The sequence below is a fragment of the Schistocerca gregaria genome, chromosome 6 (genome assembly GCF_023897955.1).
Source record: "Schistocerca gregaria isolate iqSchGreg1 chromosome 6, iqSchGreg1.2, whole genome shotgun sequence".
NCBI lineage: Eukaryota > Metazoa > Arthropoda > Insecta > Orthoptera > Acrididae > Schistocerca > Schistocerca gregaria.
In genome coordinates this window covers 185,251,338-185,272,647 of record NC_064925.1, presented here as the reverse complement: position 1 = coordinate 185,272,647, position 21,310 = coordinate 185,251,338, and the positions used below count along the sequence as shown (strand labels likewise).

The following is a 21,310-nucleotide window of genomic DNA, read 5'->3' as shown; positions in this document are numbered from 1 at the left end:
TTCAATAGTGCATTGTGGCAAAAAAATATCACTACTGTTATCCCTGAGAACCTCAAAACCATTACACAGATGTAGATTTCATGACATTATAGTCACAACACTGATCATACAATGAAGGCTTTCATGACCGGATCGTACTGTTGTTGATAATTCTTCCGGGTTATATGGCCATGGTCCATGGAATTATTCTATTCCTAACGTTTCGTCCAATACAACGTTGGACATCTTCAGAGATGTGGCTGGTCCTGCTAAGTCGGCAGGACTCAGCAGGACCAGCCTCTGAAGATGTCCAACGTAGTATTGGACAAAACGTTAGGAATAGAAGAATTCCATGGACAATGGTCTTATAACCTGGAAGAATTATCAACAACAACATTGATCTACACAGTCCCCAAAATTTCAATTAAATACAATACACAATAACATACTAAACATACACTATATAATAAATAGGTAACAATATTAGCCATCACAAATGAATTTACAAAATGCTTTCAATTCTCTTCATTATTTTATTCAGTTTTATTAACTTTTAATATTCAGCCACTGGATGGTAAGTTATAAGAAATTTACCTTTAATTCCCCTAAACCTTCATGCCAATTTTCTTCCTTTCTAATATATGAATACAGCACTTTTAGACTTTTTATAATGGACAGACCAAACCCTGCACTTTCGATTTCCAGTAGCCTGTCCATCATATAGATAACAATATCCTCACAGTCCTGGAACTTTTTTAAAAAATAAGTTAATTCAACTGCAATGAATCACGACACAGCTACAAAATATGCATTCTTGTGTAGGTATAAAGAGAAATGTGTAATAAGAGTTGAGATTCTTTCATTAGCATTTAAACAGGCAAATAAAAATGAAATTAAATTGCATCTGGCATCCACAGAAGTAATAAACACAGAAACTAAAAACATGTAAGTGTTGAAATGGAATACAATGATGGTAAAAAATCACAACACCAAAAATTAATTAATGCAGAGTAATGAAATTTCAGGAATTCACTTGTCTACATAACATATTTAAGTGATTAACATTATAAGGTTAAAGGTCAATGTAAGTGAAAGATAAACAATTGCAAATGTCAAATTCTGGTACATTAATAATCAGAGCAGCCACTAGAATGTTGTATGCAAACATGCAAGCAATGTGTTGTACAGGTACCAGATGTCAGTATGTGGGATGGACTTCCATGTCTGTTGCTATTGCTAGGTGAATACAATGATGGTTATTGCTGGTTGCAGATGACATTAGGGTTGTTATCCAATGATGTCCCATATGCGCTCAACTGGTGACAGATCAGGTGATTGAGCAGGCCAAGGCAACATGTCATCACTCTGTAGAGCATGTTGGGTTACAACAGCAGTATGGGGGTGAGCGTTACCCTGTTGGAAAACACCACCTGCAATGCTGTTCATGAGTCACAGCACAACAGGTCAAATCACCAGACTGACAAAACTTACAATCAGGGTGCATGGGATAACTACAAGAGTGCTTCAGCTGTCATATGGAATTGCACTCCATACCATAGTTCCAGGTGTAGGTCCAGTGTGTCTAGCATGCAGACAAGTTGATTGGAGGCTCTCATCCTAACCAGCACACTGTCAGCACTGGCACCGAGGCAGAACCGGTTTTCATCACAAAACAAACAGGCCTTCATCCTGCCCTCCAATGAGCTCTCTCATGAGACCACTGAAGTCACAGATGGTGATGGTTAGGGGTAAGCGGAATGCATGCTACAGGGTGTCTGGCTCAGAACCAATTTGTAACAGTTCATAGTGTCAATGTGGTGCCAACTGCTGCTCAAATTGCTGCTGCAGATGTAGTACAATGTGCAAAGGCCACATGCCAAACACATTTGTCTTTCCTCTCAGTAGTGCTACATGACTGTCTGGAGCCCAGTCTTCATTCAATCACACATTCTTGTGACCACTGCTACCGGCAGTCATGTATAGTGGCTACATTTCTGCCAAGTCTTTCTGCAATATGCAGAAGCAAAATCCAGATTCTTTTAGCCCCAGTAACATGACCTCCTTCAAACTCAGTAGGGTATTGATAATGGTGTCTTTGTCACCTTAAAGGCATTCTTGATTAACATCAACTCACCATGTGCAATCTCAGTGGTAACTAATGCTCATGACAATTGTAGTGTGTGTTTAAAGAAAACCAGATTTGCATCCTCATAGTGGCACTGCTAGGAGTACTCTTCTGTGACTGGCGTGAAATCTGAATAGACATCATCTTTCAGATACCAACTTCTGTATATGTCACACAACTCCTTTTTGGTATTGCATTTTTTTTTCTCTGTGTAATTTCCGTGTTATAAAATGTAAGGACATAAAGCAATATACAATAAAATAGAAGCTTTTGAAATGTAGTGCTTCTGAAGATTAGATGGGCAGATTGAATAACTAATGAAGAGCTACTGAAATGAATTGGGGAGAACACAAATTATTGGCACAATCTCACTAAAAGAAAGGAGTAGAACCAAGAAATTGTCATTTTGGTAATGGGGTGGGTGAGTAAAAATTGCAGAGGAAAACCAAAGCTTGAGTACAGTTAGCAGGCTTAAATGGATGCAGGTTGCAGTAGTTATGGTGAGATCAATAGGCTGCATCAGATCCATCGCCTCTGATTATCTTGTTTCTCACCACTGATGATGTGTAAAGATATCACTTACACCTCACAGCATGCATTTGAAAAAAGATGTAGATCACTGTTATAGCCCGGAATGATGGGCAAGCAGTGCACGGAAGAGAATGGAGATGTAAAGTCACCAGATGGGGAGCCGCTGGAGGTATTGCTAACTATGAACAGACAGGACAGACGAACAAGTAGGGCACGACAGTCACTACAAATGACTAGCACACAACTCGAGGCAAGCAAGCCAGAATCGAGGTGATAAGCACGGCGAGACCATAACAACACATGAACACTCCAAACGATGACAGTAGGTATCTCAACACACAGAACTAGAACACAGTACAGCCAAGATGCACACACAAACTATGGTGAGTACCAGACTGCTGGGATATCACCGTGCAGCCACCTAAATACCTGACTGCGGGAAATGCGATTGACTGTGGACTTCACATGGTATGGATAGTAGCGCACTTGCATGGAGAGGCTCACAGTACAGGCATGCACCAGAGCACAGAGACCCCTAGTGGGGATCCAGGTCCATGCCCTCAGGCCCACATTCCATTTCCGTGCCTTCTGACACCAGAATCACTATTCAGACAGAGGATTAAAGTTTGACTGAATAACATTTATTCTAGAAATGAAAGCCATGACAATTACACTGCCAAAAGAAAAGGTGATCTGCACAGCATCATGCACAATTAAGGCCACTGCAGTCTTGGTGAACCCATTCCTGCCAACTGACCAAACAGAATCAGTACTAGAACGTAAATTACCATCAGCAGCATTGGAAAACTTGGAAGTAATGTCAGCAGACATAGAGCAAACTGCCACATCATGCACATCTCCGATCACAGCAGCAGCAGTAGAAGACACAAGAGCAACACCAACCGAAGAAGAAAGGGTGGTCACACCTTGCGAAGTTGCAAAAGCATTAAGAAAAATTATCAAAATATTGCCAATGGAAGAAGAAGAAGAAACATCAGGTAAAAAACAATATCCCCAGCTCACATGAAAGACTTCTTAATATTGGGAAGCTGAGAAAATAAATGGAATTAAATGTTTAACTGTCTTTCACTAACACATTCAATCCCTGAAAAACAAAGTTCAACAACTAGAAGTAGAACTTAATTACATTATTCCACTGTATATATCATTAACTAGAAATAGGAGTGAAGCCACCCTGATAGTTCAATTACTGGCACATTGAATAATCAGGTCTTCTGCCAGTCTCCTGGGTCATTTTCACATGACTCAAACAACTGACAGGAAACCCGATTATTCAGCATGTCAAAATCCCTATGAAAGGTGGGGGTCCACGTACTTATGCCAAAAAATATCTAATTTATAGCAAGAAATGAACACATTGCATCAAATTATGAAGAACATTTTGAATCATCAGCTGCTGAGATAACTGAACATAAAAATCTGAAACTAAAGTCTACAATACAGCCTATGTTTGGGCTATTGACCACACTGTAGATGGAGTACAGCCATTTGTTGACATGCTATTAACAGTGGGAGGGCAATGGGCCTGTTATTCTGACTGCCTTTCACCGCTGGGAAAGTTACCTGGTACTCATTTGGCTGAATGGGCCTGGGGTCATCCTAGAGGGATTGGAACACGAAAATAAAAATGCCATTATCTGGGACCTCCAGGGCTGTAGTCTAATGTTCTACCCGCTACACCACAATGGCCCTATGCAGAAACAAATGGGAACAGAATTTTTAATAAATTCATGACACTATGTAAACTAGAATTTGAAGAAACATTTCCCTAAACGCTGTATTACAATGGAGCTTTAAAAAGAAACGTATAATCCATAAAAAATAGACACAATAACGCAGTTTTTTGGCAAAAATACTGCTGAAAAAACTTACAAATATTAACATATTACTGAAGGCAGAAACAAAGGCAAAGCTGCCTGGAAAAATATCAAGAGGAAGGCAACAAATGCCGAGGGAAAACACATCGATTCATGAATTAAAAACAAAAATGCACAAAGAAGACACCTTCAGTAAGCCATGTGCAAATGAATTGTGCAAATGTTTTGCTATGTACAATGCAGCACACTTCCAGCAAGCATGACTACATTGGGAGCAGCACCACTATTGCAGACCCATCACATGAGCATCCATAGCATGCCAAATAAAAGGAACCTGGTGGTTGTTTATGCTTCATTTTGCTGTTATTCAACTACAAGTGGGCTCTGAAATCTTGTGTGTTCAGTGCAATGGATTTTGGACTCGTGGTTTCCATTGCCTCAAGATGGAATTTTACTTCTGAAAGACCTGTTAACTGGCTGTTCATTCTGGAACCTAATACTTCTACTCAGAGCAATCTCCAAGTAACTTCTACTGTGACTGTGATGAACATTCCTTCAGGAACTGTTTCTGCTTGAGTTAAAATCTAATTTTTTATTTGCTTGTTACAGTAGTTGTTTGTTAATAAAACCTGTGGACCAAAGTAAGTTTACAACATTGGCAATGTCGAGATCAGAATTTTACTTCAACATGTGTTACGATGGATGCCAGATTTGTTGACTTCTGCCAGCAAAGGCACGACAACTTAAACAAACACCTTATGGAACAACAGCAGCAACAGCTTTGCTGCAAAAGCAATAGCACCAGGATTTTTTTTTACATCACACTGTATGATGCTTCATCTTGTCAGTACCTTGTGCAGACAGTGGCACACTTCATACACTATTCATACCACCACTTGAACCTCATTTGGAGAAAACTGGATTTTCGGGCCCACATTGTCTTAAAGCTGACAGAAAGTACAGTATTTTCCAAAATCCATCTGATTCCACTGGCCATTAAGGATGCAATTAAGAATGAACTCGACTAAAACAACAAGCAGTTCTTTTCCCCATTTCCTACAGCCGGACAACACCATTAGGAGTGGTCAGGAAACTTGTGGCACACTTCAATCCTGTGATGACTAAGAAAACCATCAATGCTCACGTGGAAGTTGACTTTCATCCCTTGCCTTGTTCAGATGATGACTGAGCAGGTTAGTTCAGTGGTTACCACACTGGACTTGCATTCAGGAGAGCGACGGTTCAAACCCCCCACATCCAGCCATCCTGTTCTAGGTTTTCTGTGATTTCCCTAAATAGCTTGTGGCAAATGTCAGGATGGTGGTGTAGAAGGGGCATGGTCACTTTCCTTCTCAATCCTTCCCTAATCTGACCTTGTGCTCTGTCTCTAATGACCTCAACGACGGGACAATAAACACTAATCTCCTCTTCTTCATACAGATGAACGCTTTTCTAAACTTTCAGGAGATCAACTATTCTCCAAAATTAAACTTGCAGAGAGGTATTTCTAGTTGCCTTCTGACAAAGAGTAATGGAACATATTGGCCTTGAACACAGCATTCAAACTATATTAATGCCTCTCATGCAAGGCAGCCTAGATATCAGTAGTTAAAAAGCCTAGACAGCAGTAGTTACATCTACATCCATACTCCACAAGCCACCTGACGGTGTGTGGCGGAGGGTACCCTGAGTACCTCTACCAGTTCTCCCTTCTATTCCAGTCTCGTATTGTTCGTGGAAAGGATTGTCGGTATGCTTCTGTGTGGGCTTTAATCTCTCCGATTTTATCCTCATGGTCTCTTCGCGAGATATACATAGGAGGGAGCAATATACTGCTTGACTCTTCGGTGAAAGTATGTTCTCGGAACTTTAACAAAAGCCCGTACCGAGCTACTGAGCGTCTCTCCTGCAGAGTCTTCCACTGGAGTTTATCTATCATCTCCACAATGCTTTCGTGATTACTAAATGATCCTGTAACAAAGCGCACTGCTCTCTGTTGGATCTTCTCTATCTCTTCTATCAACCCTATCTGGTACGGATCCCACACTGCTGAGCAGTATTCAAGCAGGGGGCGAACAAGCGTACTGTAACCTACTTCCTTTGTTTTCGGATTGCATTTCCTTAGGATTCTCCCAATGAATCTCAGCCTGGCATCTGCTTTACCGACGATCAACTTTATATCATCATTCCATTTAAATCTCTCCTAATGCGTACTCCCAGATAATTTATGGAATTAACTACTTCCAGTTGCTGACCTGCTATTTTGTAGCTAAATGATAAGGGACCTATCTTTCTATGTATTCGCAGGACATTACACTTGTCTACATTGAGATTCAATTGCCATTCCCTGCACCATGCGTCAATTCGCTGCAGATCCTCCTGCATTTCAGTCAATTTTCCATTGTTACAACCTCTCGATACACCACAGCATCATTTGCAAAAAGCCTCAGTGAACTTCCGATGTCACCCACCAGGTCATTTATGTATATTGTGAATAGTAACGGTCCTATGAAACTTCCCTGCGGCACACCTGAAATCACTCTTACTTCAGAAGACTTCTCTCCAACACATATCTCCCATACGTCTGCACCAATAAGAGCTAGGCTGTTCTAACCCACAAAGTACTGCTTCTCATATAAAATACCGAAGTACCAAATATGGTTGAAATCGATTCAGTGGTTTAGGAGGAGATATGTGTAATACACACACATATTTATCCATCCATTTCCAAATAGTAACCTCTTCTGCCCACCATCTATGTAGGCAATTTTCAATGATTACTTATTCCAATCGTTAATAGGTATTAACATCATGGCTGCATTCATAGCGCCACATCAAGGCAATGTCAGTCCAGTGGAATACAGAACACAGCAGAGACATTATGAAATAATTAAAGAAATATTAACAATTATATCATACATACTAAGTGAACTAAGAGAAGTAGTGTGCAGTACACACATTGAAAATATTATTTATTTACAGCAACACTTGCTTGCACACATGTTCTCCATTGCACCTCCAGGTACTAAGATGTATGAATTGCGGTGTGAGATCATCCTAGAGTACACGATGTACTTCTGTCTGTGGGAGAAACATGACAATGACAAACCCACTTCACTGTTTTGAATACTCTGCCCATGAGCCTTATTTATTGTACTCTCAAATGCAAGTTATACTGCAAATTGCAGTCTCCAGAAGCTTAATGGTAGAGCTATTGGAATGAGTGGCATTTGTGGGAGGTACACAGTTTTGAACAGCAATTTCCCTGTTAAGGTGGCAGCCTTAATCATGGCCAGTGTCTTCCTAACACACACCTGTGTTTCATTGCAAAGATGTGGTGTATCAAGATTTTGAAGTAATGTTAGAGACATGCGTACACTGAGTGAAAGGCACTGCAGTGACAGACCAGTAGGATCAAATGCGTTCAAAAACTTGTTGAGAATTGCATAACCTCTTCAGTACTCACCGCAGTATCAACAGACATGTACGCAGTAAAATCACTGAGTAATATGGCTAGTACTGTATTGTTTATGTTTTTGACAGTGTCATTTCCAGGTGCAAGAATGCTCCTCTCTCACAATCACTGCATATTGCAAAAGTTATCTGCAATATCTGGGTCGATGCCATCTACAAGCTCTGCAATGAAAGATACCACAGCGCAAAGATTCGATGTCAAATATACATTGCCAGCTGAATTCTTCCTTCTCCAATTGCTAGTAACTTGAAAACAGATGTTAGTCTTGGGCACCGTATTTATTAATTTTATTCTGCTTAACATGTTTTGGTCTTATGCCAGTCTCAGAAAGTCTTCCAGAGAAATATAATGCGCATTCAAAAAATTCCAGAACATTACTAATTTTGCACCAATAGCGTGTTGGAACAAAATGCAGTTGGCATCCCTGCACATGCTTGTGTTTAATGTGTAACAGCCAGAAGTTTCATTGTTATATGTCTGTTAGTTACAGGTTCGGTGCTATAATGAGAACAGCATTGTGTCACACAGTTTGTGAATTTAGAGAAGGCTGAGATAGAAGAACAACGTGTCTGCACTAAATTTTTGCATGAAACTCAAGAAAATCTTAACAGAGACACACCAAAAAATGATGCAGGAAGCCTACGGCGATGAGTGCTTAAGCTGAACTTTGTGTTACAAATGGTTCACATGGTTTAAAAATGGCTGGACAGAAGTTATAGATGACCCTTATTCAGGATGGCCTCCGAAGTCTACCGACGATGTAAGGAACATCAACGAAATTGTGTGTGCAAGTTGAAGACTGACTGTCTGAGAGATTGCAGAAGCCTGTAAAAGCCTGTAACATTTCACTTGAATCATGTCATGAAATCTTGACACAGTGTCTCGGAATGCATTGTGTTGTTTCCAAGTTCGTCCCATAGCTCATGAGTCAGAGCAAAAGGTCCTTTGCCTCACAATCTGTGAAGAGCTCTTGGCTCGCACAAATGAGAACGAGATGTTCCTTAAGAGAATCATAGCTGGTGATGAGACATGAGCCTACAGTTATGATATTGAGATCAAGGTTCAATCTTCACAATGAGTTGGGAAAGGTACTCCAAAACCAAAAAAAGCTCATCAGGTCAGGTCAAATGTCAAAGCCATGCAGATAGGTTTCTTTTAATTTGAAGGATTAGTTCATCATGAATTTGTGCCACAGGGAAGTGTTGCAACGCCTGTGAGAAAATGTGAGAAGGAAACAGCCTGAAATGTGGAGAGAGAATTCATGTCTCTTGCATCACTATAATGTACCTGCCCTTTCATCCCTGTAGGTACCTGACTGTTGTTGTTGTTGTTGTGGTCTTCACTCCTGAGACTGGTTTGATGCAGCTCTCCATGCTACTCTATCCTGTGCAAGCTTCTTCACCTCCCAGTACCTACTGCAACCTACATCCTTCTGAATCTGCTTCGTGTATTCCTCTCTTGGTCTCCCTCTACGATTTTTACCCTCCACGCTGCCCTCCAATACTAAACTAGTGCTCCCTTGATGCCTCAGAACATGTCCTACCAACCGATCCCTTCTTCTAGCCAAGTTATGCCGCAAATTTCTCTTCTCCCCAATCCTATTCAATATCTACATCTACATCCATACTACGCAAGCCACCTGACAGTGTGTGGCGGAGGGTACCTTGATTACCTCTATCGGTTCTCCTTTCCATTCCAGTCTCATATTGTTTGTGGAAAGAAGGATTGTCAGTATGCCTCTGTGTGGGCTCTAATCTCTCTGATTTTATACTCATGGTCTCTTCGCGATTTATACGTAGGAGGGAGCAATATACTGCTTGACTCCTCGGTGAAGGTATGTTCTCGAAGCTTCAACAAAAACCCGTACCGAGCTACTGAGCGTATCTCCCGCAGAGTCTTCCACTGGAGTTTATCTATCATCTCCGCAATGCTTTCGTGATTACTAAATGATCCTGTAACAAAGTGCACTGCTCTCCGTTGGATCTTCTCTATCTCTTCTCAAACCTATCTGGTACAGATGCCATAGTGCTGAGCAGTATTCAAGCAGTGGGCGAACAAGTGTACTGTAACCTACTTCCTTTGTTTTCGGATTGCATTTCCTTAGGATTCTTCCAATGAATCTCAGTGTGGCATCTGCTTTACCAATGATCAACCTCCTCATTAGTTATGTGATCTACCCATCTAATCTTCAGCATTCTTCAGTAGCATCACATTTCGAAAGCTTCTATTCTCTTCTTGTACACACTATTTATCATCCATGTTTCACTTTCATACATGGCTACACTCCACACAAATACTTTCAGAAACAACTTCCAGACACTTAAACCTATACTCGATATTAACAAATTTCTCTTCTCCAGCAACGCTTTCCTTGCCATTGCCAGTCTACAATTTATATCCTCTCTACTTCGTCCATCATCAGTTATTTTGCTCCCCAAATAGCAAAAACTGCTTTACTACTTTAAGTGTCTTATTTCCTAATCTATTTCCCTCAGCATCACCCGACTTAATTCGACTACATTCCATTATCCTCGTTTTGCTTTTGTTGATGTTAATCTTATATCCTCCTTTCAAGACACTATCCATTCCGTTCAACTGCTCTTCCAAGTCCTTTGCTGTCTCTGACAGGTACCTGACTATTGCCCAAAAAACAAAGCAACTGTGTTGGCTCAACCTCTGTACTCTCCAAACTTGGCCCCTGCGGACTTTTCCCATTTCCTAATTTGGAAACACCATCGAAAGGATGAAGATTTGCAATGGAAAACGAAATTTTAACAAATTCACAGATGCGTGATCTAGCAGGAGGTGTACCAAGACTGCTTCTAGAAGGAGAAATGGTATTGGGAGTGGTATATCAATTGTGGAGGAGAGTATTTCGAAGGAGACCATGCACAATGAGTACAAAGTACGTGTAGAAAATTTTTGTGGACAATGTTCTGGAATTTTCTGAGCAGACCTCATACATAATAAAACATCAACGAAAAAAGAATTGCAACAGTTACATAAAATGTACAGGGTAAAAGTGCACCAAGAAAACACTCAGTGAAAAATACTGATAAAATTACATAAAATGCATGTTGTAAAAAACAAAGAAAGACTAGAACTCACAACAAACTTGTAATACATTCACAGGTAAAACCTAATCTGGATCTGTCAAACACAGATACAAAGTATGTGATCTACATTACTTGATGGGATTTGAATGCAAACTGACTAAATGTACCCATGAAAGTATTAAGTAAAAAACACTGCTAGATGGCAACAAATAAAATATGTGGACATACAGCTGTTCAGTAGAATGATTTACAAAAGATGCATAATTCAGTATCCAGAAATGCATATACAAAAAGTTATGATCATTGTATGGCAAATTTAGAGCATGAGCTAAGACAAAATTATAAAGTTACATGCAAAATTCCAGGAAGAGTATTTATTTACATAAGTCTTGTAGAGATAATCATTAGTGTACTATAAAACACAAAATAAAATAAAAAAACACAAGTACATGAATACAACAGATGAATGTGTACTTAATATACAGCTCTTGATAAATATGAAACATTAGCCTCTGCATCAAATCTTGAGAGCACACACAAAAGGTAAAGTGTAGTGACAATATGTTGTGAAACACACTATGTGATCAAAAGTATCTGGACACATGGCTTAAACTAACCACAAGTTCGTGGCACCTCCATCCTTAATGCTAGAATTCAATATGGTGTTGGCCTACCTTTAGCCTTGATGACAGCTTCCACTCTTGCAGGCATATGTTCAGTCAGGTGCTGGAAGGTTTGTTGGGGAATGACAGCCCATTCTTTGGAGTGCTGCACTGAGGAGAGGTATCAACGTCGGTCGGTGAGACCTGGCACGAAGTTGGCATTCCAAAACATACCAAAGGTATTCCATAGGATTCAAGACAATACTCTGAGCTGGCCAGTCCATTACAGGGGCGTTATTGTCAAGTAACCACTCCGCCACTGGCTGTGATTTTATGAACAGGTGCTAGATTGCATTGAAGATGTAATCGCCATCCCTGAATTGCTCAACAAAGGGAAGCAAGAAGGTGCTTCAAACATCAATTTAGGCCTGTGATGTGATAGTGCCAATGAAAAACACGACCACACCATAACACTACCGCCTCCGAACTTTTCTGTTGGCACTACACACGCTGGCAGATAACACTCACCGGGCATTCGCCGCACCCACACCCTGCCATCGGATTTCCAAGTTGTGTACTGTTATTCGTCACTCCATGGAACATTTTTACACTGTTCAATTGTCCAATGTTTACGCTCCTTACACAAAGGGAGGCGTCATTTGGCATTTATTGGCATGATGTGTAGCTTATGGGCAGCCGCTCGACCATAAAATCCAAATTTTCTCACCTCCCATTAACTGCCATAGTACTTGCAGTGGATCCTGATGCAGTTTGGAACTTCTGTGTGATGGTCTGAAAAGATGTCGTCCTGTTACACATTACGGTCTCCTTCAACTGTCGATGGTCTCTGTCAGTCAATAGACGAGGTCGGCATGTACGCTTTTGTGCTGTATGTGTCCCTTCATGTTTCCACTTCACTATCACATTAGAAACAGTGGACCTAGGAATATTCAGGAGTGTGGAAATCTCACTTAGAGACATATGACACAAGTGACATCCTATCACCTGACCACATTCAAAGTCTGCGAGTTCTGCAGAGTGCCCATCCTGCTCTCTCACAATGTCTAATGGCTACTGAGGTCGCTGGTATGGAGTACCTGGCAGCAGGTCGCAGCACACTGCACCTAATATGACAAACACATGTTTTGGGAGTGCCCAGATACTTTTGATCACATAGTGTATACGCCTTCAGAGGTAGCACAAAGTATGAATATTTCAAAAATGTTAACTGTTGTCATGTAATTATCTTAAGGCCAGCTAACCATGAAGAATATGGTGGTTGCACTTCATATTATCTAACAGGTAATATACAGAAACATGCTCGCTTTCTAATAACAAGCAAACCATGCAAAATTCCACACTTAAAACACCACAATGACCCACAGATACTTTCCGAAAATATTGCAGAGCTACAATAAATAATTAATATACCAGTATAAACAACTTCCTATCAAGTACACAGGTACAGTAAAGGACCTTAAGTATATTTTCACAAAAGCAAATCTATTGGGTGCACAGTGGCATTACTTAAAAAAAAAAGTGTAATAATTATAGTGAGCACATACAATAAATAAAGAAGACAAAAAGTTACACAAGGAACACATTTCTGATGTTAATTAATGAAAAGAACACAAATTTACTGTAAATGAAAGTCGTGCAAGAAAATATTGTTTTGAGTCACCATCTATCAAACATCAGACAGTTTCTGTGGCAATGGCTATAGACGTTTCTAGAAAACAACCAGTTTTTAGGGAACTCTGTTAGTTCATTTAATATTTCGGAAGGAACTTATTTCTTATTAACATAAATTCCTAACTCTTCTAACATATCAAGAAATTGTCCTTTAGGGTCATTGTGTACAGTTCTTAAATTTTTGTGAACATCATCAATAGTATGGTTATTCTGTATAAATGCTTTTTAATGCTACCTTCATTATTGTAGTGTGTATGTTGCCTAAATCTCTTCCTGAAAGACCTACCCATCTGCCCCACATAATAGCTTTCACAATCACTATAGTTGATTATGTACATGCACAAACTTTCATATTTATCATTTTTGGCTTCTACTGACTGACCTAAATTATTCTCAACCTTTTCACTGGTCTGTAGCCGTATCATTATGTTCAGTTTTTTTAAAACGGTTCATAGATCCTCAACATAATCACCATTATATGCCATATGTACACTCACTCTTTTACTTTAAGCTTCTGGGCTACTTCATTTTCCAATTTGTCACACAAAACTCTAATTTCTTTGCTATTGTAACAATTATATTTTGCAATTGGCTCCAGTATGTTCCATTTGTCCTCAATATCTTATAACTTTAAGGGGAACTTTATTAATCTATTTAACACAGAATGAAAGTAGGTCCATTTATTTTTTTCTTGAATGATACTAACCTGCTGTTATGATCACATCAGAATACGTTGTTTTTTCTGAAAATGCCAAATGACAGACTGTCAGTAGCTGTGCGTACAGTATCGAGGAAATTTAACGACTGTTTAATTTCATGTTACACAGTGAATTGAATGCTCGGGTGTATAGTGTTAAGTTTTGCACTGCACCATTAATTAGATTAGGATCACCAATACCACAAAGCAGTGTCATCAACATATGATACAAATAATTATTTTCTTTCAGATTTCAGGATATTCTTTAATGAAACAATTCTCAAAGTTATTCATGAAAATTTCAACTATTGTGCTGGATAAGCTACTGTCCATTGAGAAACATCTTGATAATATTTTCCACTATTTAAAGTAGTTAAAAGAAGAGGAGAATTCTAACATTTCCACCAATTCGATTATTTTGCCTTGGCTCAGCTTGTTGTATTTTAATAAACTGTGCTTGGTGATGTCTTGGGTTTCATGAACAGATATGCGTGTGTAAAGATTTACATGAAAAGAAGCCACCACTGAGTTTCTCTTATCTGATTTAGTCACGATAATCTTGTTGTCATATACAAGGTGGCTATTCAAACTTGAAATAATAATAATAATTCCCCGAGAATTCCAGGCATGAGGAGAAATGTGGTATCAAGAAGCTCCTGATAAACTCGATAGTGGCAGAGAGAGAAAGGGGTGGGAGGTGGCATACTGCAATAAATTTTCCTTTTCTCTCAGCTGAGGTTACTGCCCATAGGCAGTAGTTTAACTGCTACTTTTAAAAAATTGGTAATTTATATGGAATAAGAGTGATATAATTAACACACTTTTAAATATTAAAGATTTTAAAATTTATGATTTATAAAACTCAATAAAATTAAATTTCACTGTGAAGAACACAAAATCTTCTGAAATTTTATGCTATTCTTGAAATTCTCTGAGACTTCCCTGATTATTCCATGTAAAATGTGATTCCCTGAGAATCCCAAGTTTTCCATAAGAATTATTACTCTGATACAGTTTCTCATTGATTTGCCTTACTGTTTATAATAAAACTAGAGCTCTAACAGAAGTCCTTCAACTCCATTCTCAAACTCTGTGACACGGGCAGAGTAAGCATGGTAATGCTATAGAGAGAATTCAGACATGGTTGCAACCACGGCTGAATTCTCTCTGTAACTAGTGCTCTATGAATCATTTTTGGCTTTTCCTATTGCCCTCCTTATATTTATCACTATACTGGCTCGCTGACCTCTATCAAGTTTAGCAATATCACAGATAATTTTAATTTGGCAATAGTATTTTTAATTAGTATACTATTAATTTTAGGCAGAAAATTAGATTTTCACCGTTTATGTAACAGATTAGATGTGTCAACATTTACTTCTACATTAGTTAAATTTGTTATTCTGTCAGCAAAACATGGTAAGTTTCAATTTATCTACAGGGTGTTTCCTTAAGAGCATGCAAAAATGTAATAGGACAAGTGAATGTAACTGAACAATTTGAGGTATGGAACCAAGGTGCTGCACAAACCATCTTAAGGAGATAATAAGAATAAAATCATTTTGCTGTGTATTTTGTATTTACATTAGTAAACAGCAAATACTACCACTGACACAAAGAGTGTACCATTTGTATTATATCTCACAAAATGTGTTGAAACTTACAGCCAATTAGGTGCTTGCCTTGTGTCATACCAGCCTCACTTTTAGCTGATGTTGACCATGGATGCATCCTCACAAAGTTCTCGGATGGTTCTGTCTCATAAGTGAGAGGATACAATGGAGAGGCCAATGTAATTTATGTCAAAGATGTTTACTCTGATTCATAGCATTACTCTCACCTCAAAAATGGTTCAAATGGCTCTAAGCACTATGGGACTTAACATCTGAGGTCATCAGTCCCCTAGACTTAGAACTACTTAAACCTAACTAACCTAAGGACATCACACACATCCATGTCCAAAGCAGGATTCGAACCTGCGACCGTAGCAGCAGCGCTGTTCTGGACTGAAGTGCCTAGAACCGCTCGACCACAGCAGTCAGCTTTCCCCTCAAAAAGGAAGTGTTGCTCACCATTCCTGCCGTCCTTAAATAGTGCTGCTTTTTTTGTGGTTGCAAATTTTCTCTTCTCATCAAACATATGGACCATTGCCTTCATCACTGGGATCTGTATTTGGTAAATTAACAAATTTCCATTTATTATCCCACTTCCACACAGAATTCTAGGGCAGATGCACTATGTCCCCTTCTCACAAGCCTCGAGCCTGAATTTGAACACTCACTCAACAGATAAGGTCCTGGGGAGTTGCTACAGCATCTCAGCACAACCCGCTTCTTCAATGGGTCCTGCAACAACTTCAGGTCCAGGGTCCAGGTTCTAGGATGAAGCAACTGGTACAGCACTATGTCCATTGGCCTTCTAAGGACGATGATTTTGCACAGGTGGTGTGACAGTGTGCTAACTGTCAGACATACCAACTCATACGATCCCTGTCCTTGCCATGGCCAGTGCCAACGCAGCTGTGAGACAGTGTCTGTGCCAAAATTGTGGGCCTTTTCTTGGGGTTCATGTAGTTAATCACTATGACCTCCTTCTCTCACTTCCCGTATGTAATAAGGCAACAGCAGCAGCCATCGTAAGAGTTTTGGTGCAGATCATCACAATAGAGTGTGCACCCTGCATGCTGGTGACTGATAAATAGTTTCCAATTCACAGAGGCCATTTTACAAAGTTTTTGCACCCACAATGGTATTCAACATCTTCATTCTATCCTGCCTCAAACTGGCGGGCACAATGGTCTTTTTTGCACCTTTAAGATGTAAATGCAGAAAGTTTTAGCATCTCCTAAATCGACTTCTGGTCTAGACACCTCCTCCATTCTTACAGGTGCACATCTGTCATTCATTGAAGCCTGAGGCAGATCTTTCATGCATGACCTCACAGGATCCTTCTCAATCTCTTGTGACAATCAAACTCAAAGCACAAACAACCATGCTATTCTGTGTGGGTACACATGTTTTGGCAACCTCTGGGATGAATACAACAATCTGTAGCAGACCAACAGAAGTGAGTGACAGGTGGTGTTGTGAGCTACGCCAAGTGGGATGCTGCACCGACACCACAATCAACTCCAGTTTTGGCATCCTTGGCAGTGGTCTCCATCTTTCAGGTGTCCACCTTTGCAGCTATAGCAAGATTTCCTTCACTCCTGCATCTTGGGGGAGGGCTGCCTGCCACTTCCTTCCACAAGTTGTGGACAACTCACATATGTCAATTTGGCTTCACTGTTGGCTGAATCACTGACCAAGTTGCATCCTGCAGTAGGGGTGACTCATTCCCAGATATCTCCAGGTCTATGCAAGATGCTACAGATCCAGTATCAGCAACCTTCTGCTGTTTCTAGAATGAGATTTCACTCTGCAGCGAAGTGTGCGCTGATATGAAACTTCCTGGCAGATTAAAACTGTGTGCCCTACTGAGACTCGAACTCGGGACCTTTGCCTTTCTCGGGCAAGTGCTCTACCAACTGAGCTACCGAAGCACAACTCACGCCTGGTATTCACAGCTTTACTTCTGCCAGTATCCATCTCCTACCTTCCAAACTTTACAGAAGCTCTCCTGTGAACCTTGCAGAACTAGCACACCTGAAAGAAAGGATATTGTGGAGACATGGCTTAGCCACAGCCTGGGGGATGTTTTCACAATGAGATTTTCACTCTGCAGTGGAGTGTGCGCTGATATGAAACTTCCTGGCAGATTAAAACTGTGTGCCCAACCGAGACTCAAACTCGGGGCCTTTGCCTTTTGTGGGCAAGTGCTCTACCATCTGAGCTACCGAAGCACGACTCATGCCCGGTACTCACAGCTTTACTTCTGCCAGTACCCATCTCCTACCTTCCAAACTTTACAGAAGCTCTCCTGCGAACCTTGCAGAACTAGCACTCCTGAAAGGAGACAGATACTGGCAGAAGTAAAGCTGTGAGTACCGGACGTGAGTCGTGCTTCGGTAGCTCAGATGGTAGAGCACTTGCCCGCGAAAGGCAAAGATCCCGAGTTCGAGTCTCGGTCGGGCACACAGTTTTAATCTGCCAGGAAGTTTTAACCTTCTGCTGTGTTGTCCTCTGCACTGGACATGCACATTCCAGCTCTACCCACTGGTTTGAGAGGGAAAGAAATTTAGTAACTCCACTACATGATCAAAAAATGATACAAACACACTAATATGTATAAAATCACACACATCTGGTGAGGGTACCTACAGCTGGAACATGACCACTTTCACAGACTGATTGAATGGGTGTCCACAGAGAGCCAAATGAAAGGCCACCAGATGGATGCCTCTGTCTCATTATAGTCTTGTTCAACTACGACTACAAGTGGACCCCAAAACCCCTGTATTTATCATCTGTTTGGTGCAAGTTTTCACCACCTTGTGCGTAGATGGAACTTTACATATGAAATACCTGACAACCAGCTATTTATACTATTCGGAGCAGACACTGTATAATTTATATTTTCACTGATCAACTTTTCTTCCACCACAGTTTCTGCCTGATCCATGGACAAATTTGTTATTTGCTTGTCGCAGAAGTAACAAAATGTGTGAAGATATTCTTCAGCAGTATTGCTAAAAAATTACAATAGACATTTCCAGACATAATTTTTACCCACCAAGGACAAGCCACAGCAAACAAACTCAATGATGTTCATGCCAACAATTGAGAAAGAGGTGACACAAGTAGTACGAGAGAGATGAGACAAGTAGTACCCACATTAAAACATAAAAAAATACACAGCTCTCAACCAAACCCCAGTTTGTGTCCTCAAAGAGTGCAAAAATACCAAAAGGAAGAAGTCTATGTCATAATTTTGAGACTACAATTGTTGCAGCAAAATCCAACAGCATCCTTGTGACAGCCAATCAGCATTACAACAGCACAGTGCAGTGGCCAGTCAGCTGGCTCTGCACTGACTATGCAGATACTCAGTGCTACATCAATTAGCCCATGCATGACATATTGGTAATGTAGGGCCAACCTTTTCACCTCGGAGTAGCACTTTTGCAACCTACGTCCCCATTTATTTGCTGCATGTATTCCAGTCCCTTTCTTCCTCGACAGTTTTTACCCTCTTACAGCTCCCCAAACTACCATGGAAGTTATTCTCTGATATGTCATGGTTCAGTCATGGGTAAAGCACATGGATGACTTTGGTTTATTGATAGAATACTGGGGAAGTGCAATCAGACTACAAAGGAGACTGCTTAGAAATCATTTGTGTGACCCATCCTAGAATACTGCTCAAGTGTGTGAGACGCATACCAAATATGACTAACAGGGGATATTGAACGTATACAGAGAAGGGCAGCACGAATGGACACAAATTTGTTTAATCCATGGGAGAGTGTCACAGAGATACTGAAGAAACTGAACTGGCAGGCTCTTGAAGACAGACGTAAACTACACCGAGAAAGTTTATTAATAAAGTTTCAAGAACTGGCTTTAAATGAGGACTCTAGGAATATACTACAATCCGTCACTTATCATTCACATAGGGACCGTGAATCTTATCAGTCCACCTAATTTTCAACATTGTTCTATAGCACCACATATCAAATGCTTTGATTCTCTTCTGTTCCAGTTTTCCCACTAACCATGTTTCACTACCATTTTTTGCTCAAATGTGCATTCTTAGAAATTCCTTCCTCAAATGAAGGAAAACGTTTGATTTCAGCACACTTCTTGGCTAGGAATGCTCTTTTTGCCAGTGCTATTCTCCTTGCTTCATCTATCGCAGGTTATTCAACACCATGAGGCACATCTTCATCAGGTCTTTAGCACACTGGACTAGTCAGATGTTGCTGTGAACAAGGACACAAGCCACAGTTCAGTAACATTCTTGGGACATTCAGTGACACACACTGAATCAGACCTACAGCACACAGAGAGCTGGACTTATTAAACAGACACCATGACCTACCACATTCCAAGAACACAAAGGTTTCTGGAGATGATTAATTTTTACAGTCTGCATATCCTGCAAGCTGCGCAGACTCCAGGTACCTTTAACCAATGCTCTGAAAAGTAAAAATACTAAGGAAAAACAGTCTTCACAATGGGCAACAGAAATGCTACATGCATTCAAGCCTATCAAAGAATTCTTATAAAATGTCATCACCCTGACTCATCCCTTCCCTCCTTCCCTGTCAGCTCCTTTAACCACTACGTCAGACTAGAGAGAGAGAGAGAGAGAGAGAGAGAGAGAGAGAGAGAGAGAGAGAGAGCTGTTGATGCAGTTTTGCAACACACTGTTAACGGACAACATTCCCTGTGATTCTTTTATGTACACTGATTAAGGTGCAGAAATTATGGCCAGGTTGTGACAGTGAACTTTTGGTGCTATATAAAGCAGTGAAGTGCTTTAAAGAGGATGTCAAGGGATATCCCTTTGCAATTTTGACTGACCATCACGCTTTAATTCACACGAGTTGTAATCTGTGTAGTAACTTTGAGTCCCATCATTTCGGTCACTTTGACTACACTAGACAGTGTACTATCAGTCTTTGTCACCCGAATGAGGTGGAAAATGTTGTTTTAGATTACCTGTCATGCACCTTCAGAGTTAGAGTTCATTGACTGCTTTCATGGAATTGGTTCACGAGTAGGAACAAGACCAACAGTTGGCAGCATTGAAGATAACACTTACATGACACTGAATTTTAAATATATCCAGGTCCCATAAAATAACTTACTTCTGCGGTGCAATACCTAGTGAGACAAGTTACATCTTCTGGTCCCGGTAAAATTAAGCTTTCATCCCAGCACAAAATTAGTGGCTGAGCACTTGGTGTGACTAGGTGTTAAAGCTGATTGCAGGCAATGGACACAAACCTGTCCCACTTGCCAATGCAGCAAGATAATGTGCCACACTTTTCTACAACTGGTAAAATTTGATGTGACTAAAAATGGACTACAAAGTGTCCATTTGTACTTGGTTGGTCCACTACCTGAGTTGAGTGGATTCTAATATATTTTAACCGCTATTGCTGGATGATACAATGGTTGGAAGCTGTACCTTTATACGACATGACAGCCCAATCTACTGCTTTGGCCTCCGTGCACATGTGGATTGCTCGTTTTGGTTGCCTGTCATAAATTACTACCAGCCAAGGGCATCAGTTTGAGTTGCATCTATTCAAAGAAGTAAAATCTGCAGTGTGAAGGAGGAGGAGGAGGAGGCACACTCTGTGATGACATAGACCTGCAGGAAAGGTGAAGCACGCAAAATTTAGGCCCAAGAACAACATGTGTGTAAC

At 40.3% G+C, this 21,310-nt stretch overlaps 1 protein-coding gene across 1 annotated transcript in view; it reads right to left on the bottom strand.

The window, feature by feature from the left end:
• Positions 1–21,310, bottom strand: part of LOC126278621 (cohesin subunit SA-2-like) — a 379,668-nt gene that overhangs the window by 108,141 nt on the left and 250,217 nt on the right. The window contains exon 15 of the mRNA XM_049978860.1: positions 574–729. Coding sequence (XP_049834817.1) covers positions 574–729 — 156 coding nt within the window. The remainder of the gene's footprint in view (positions 1–573; positions 730–21,310) is intronic.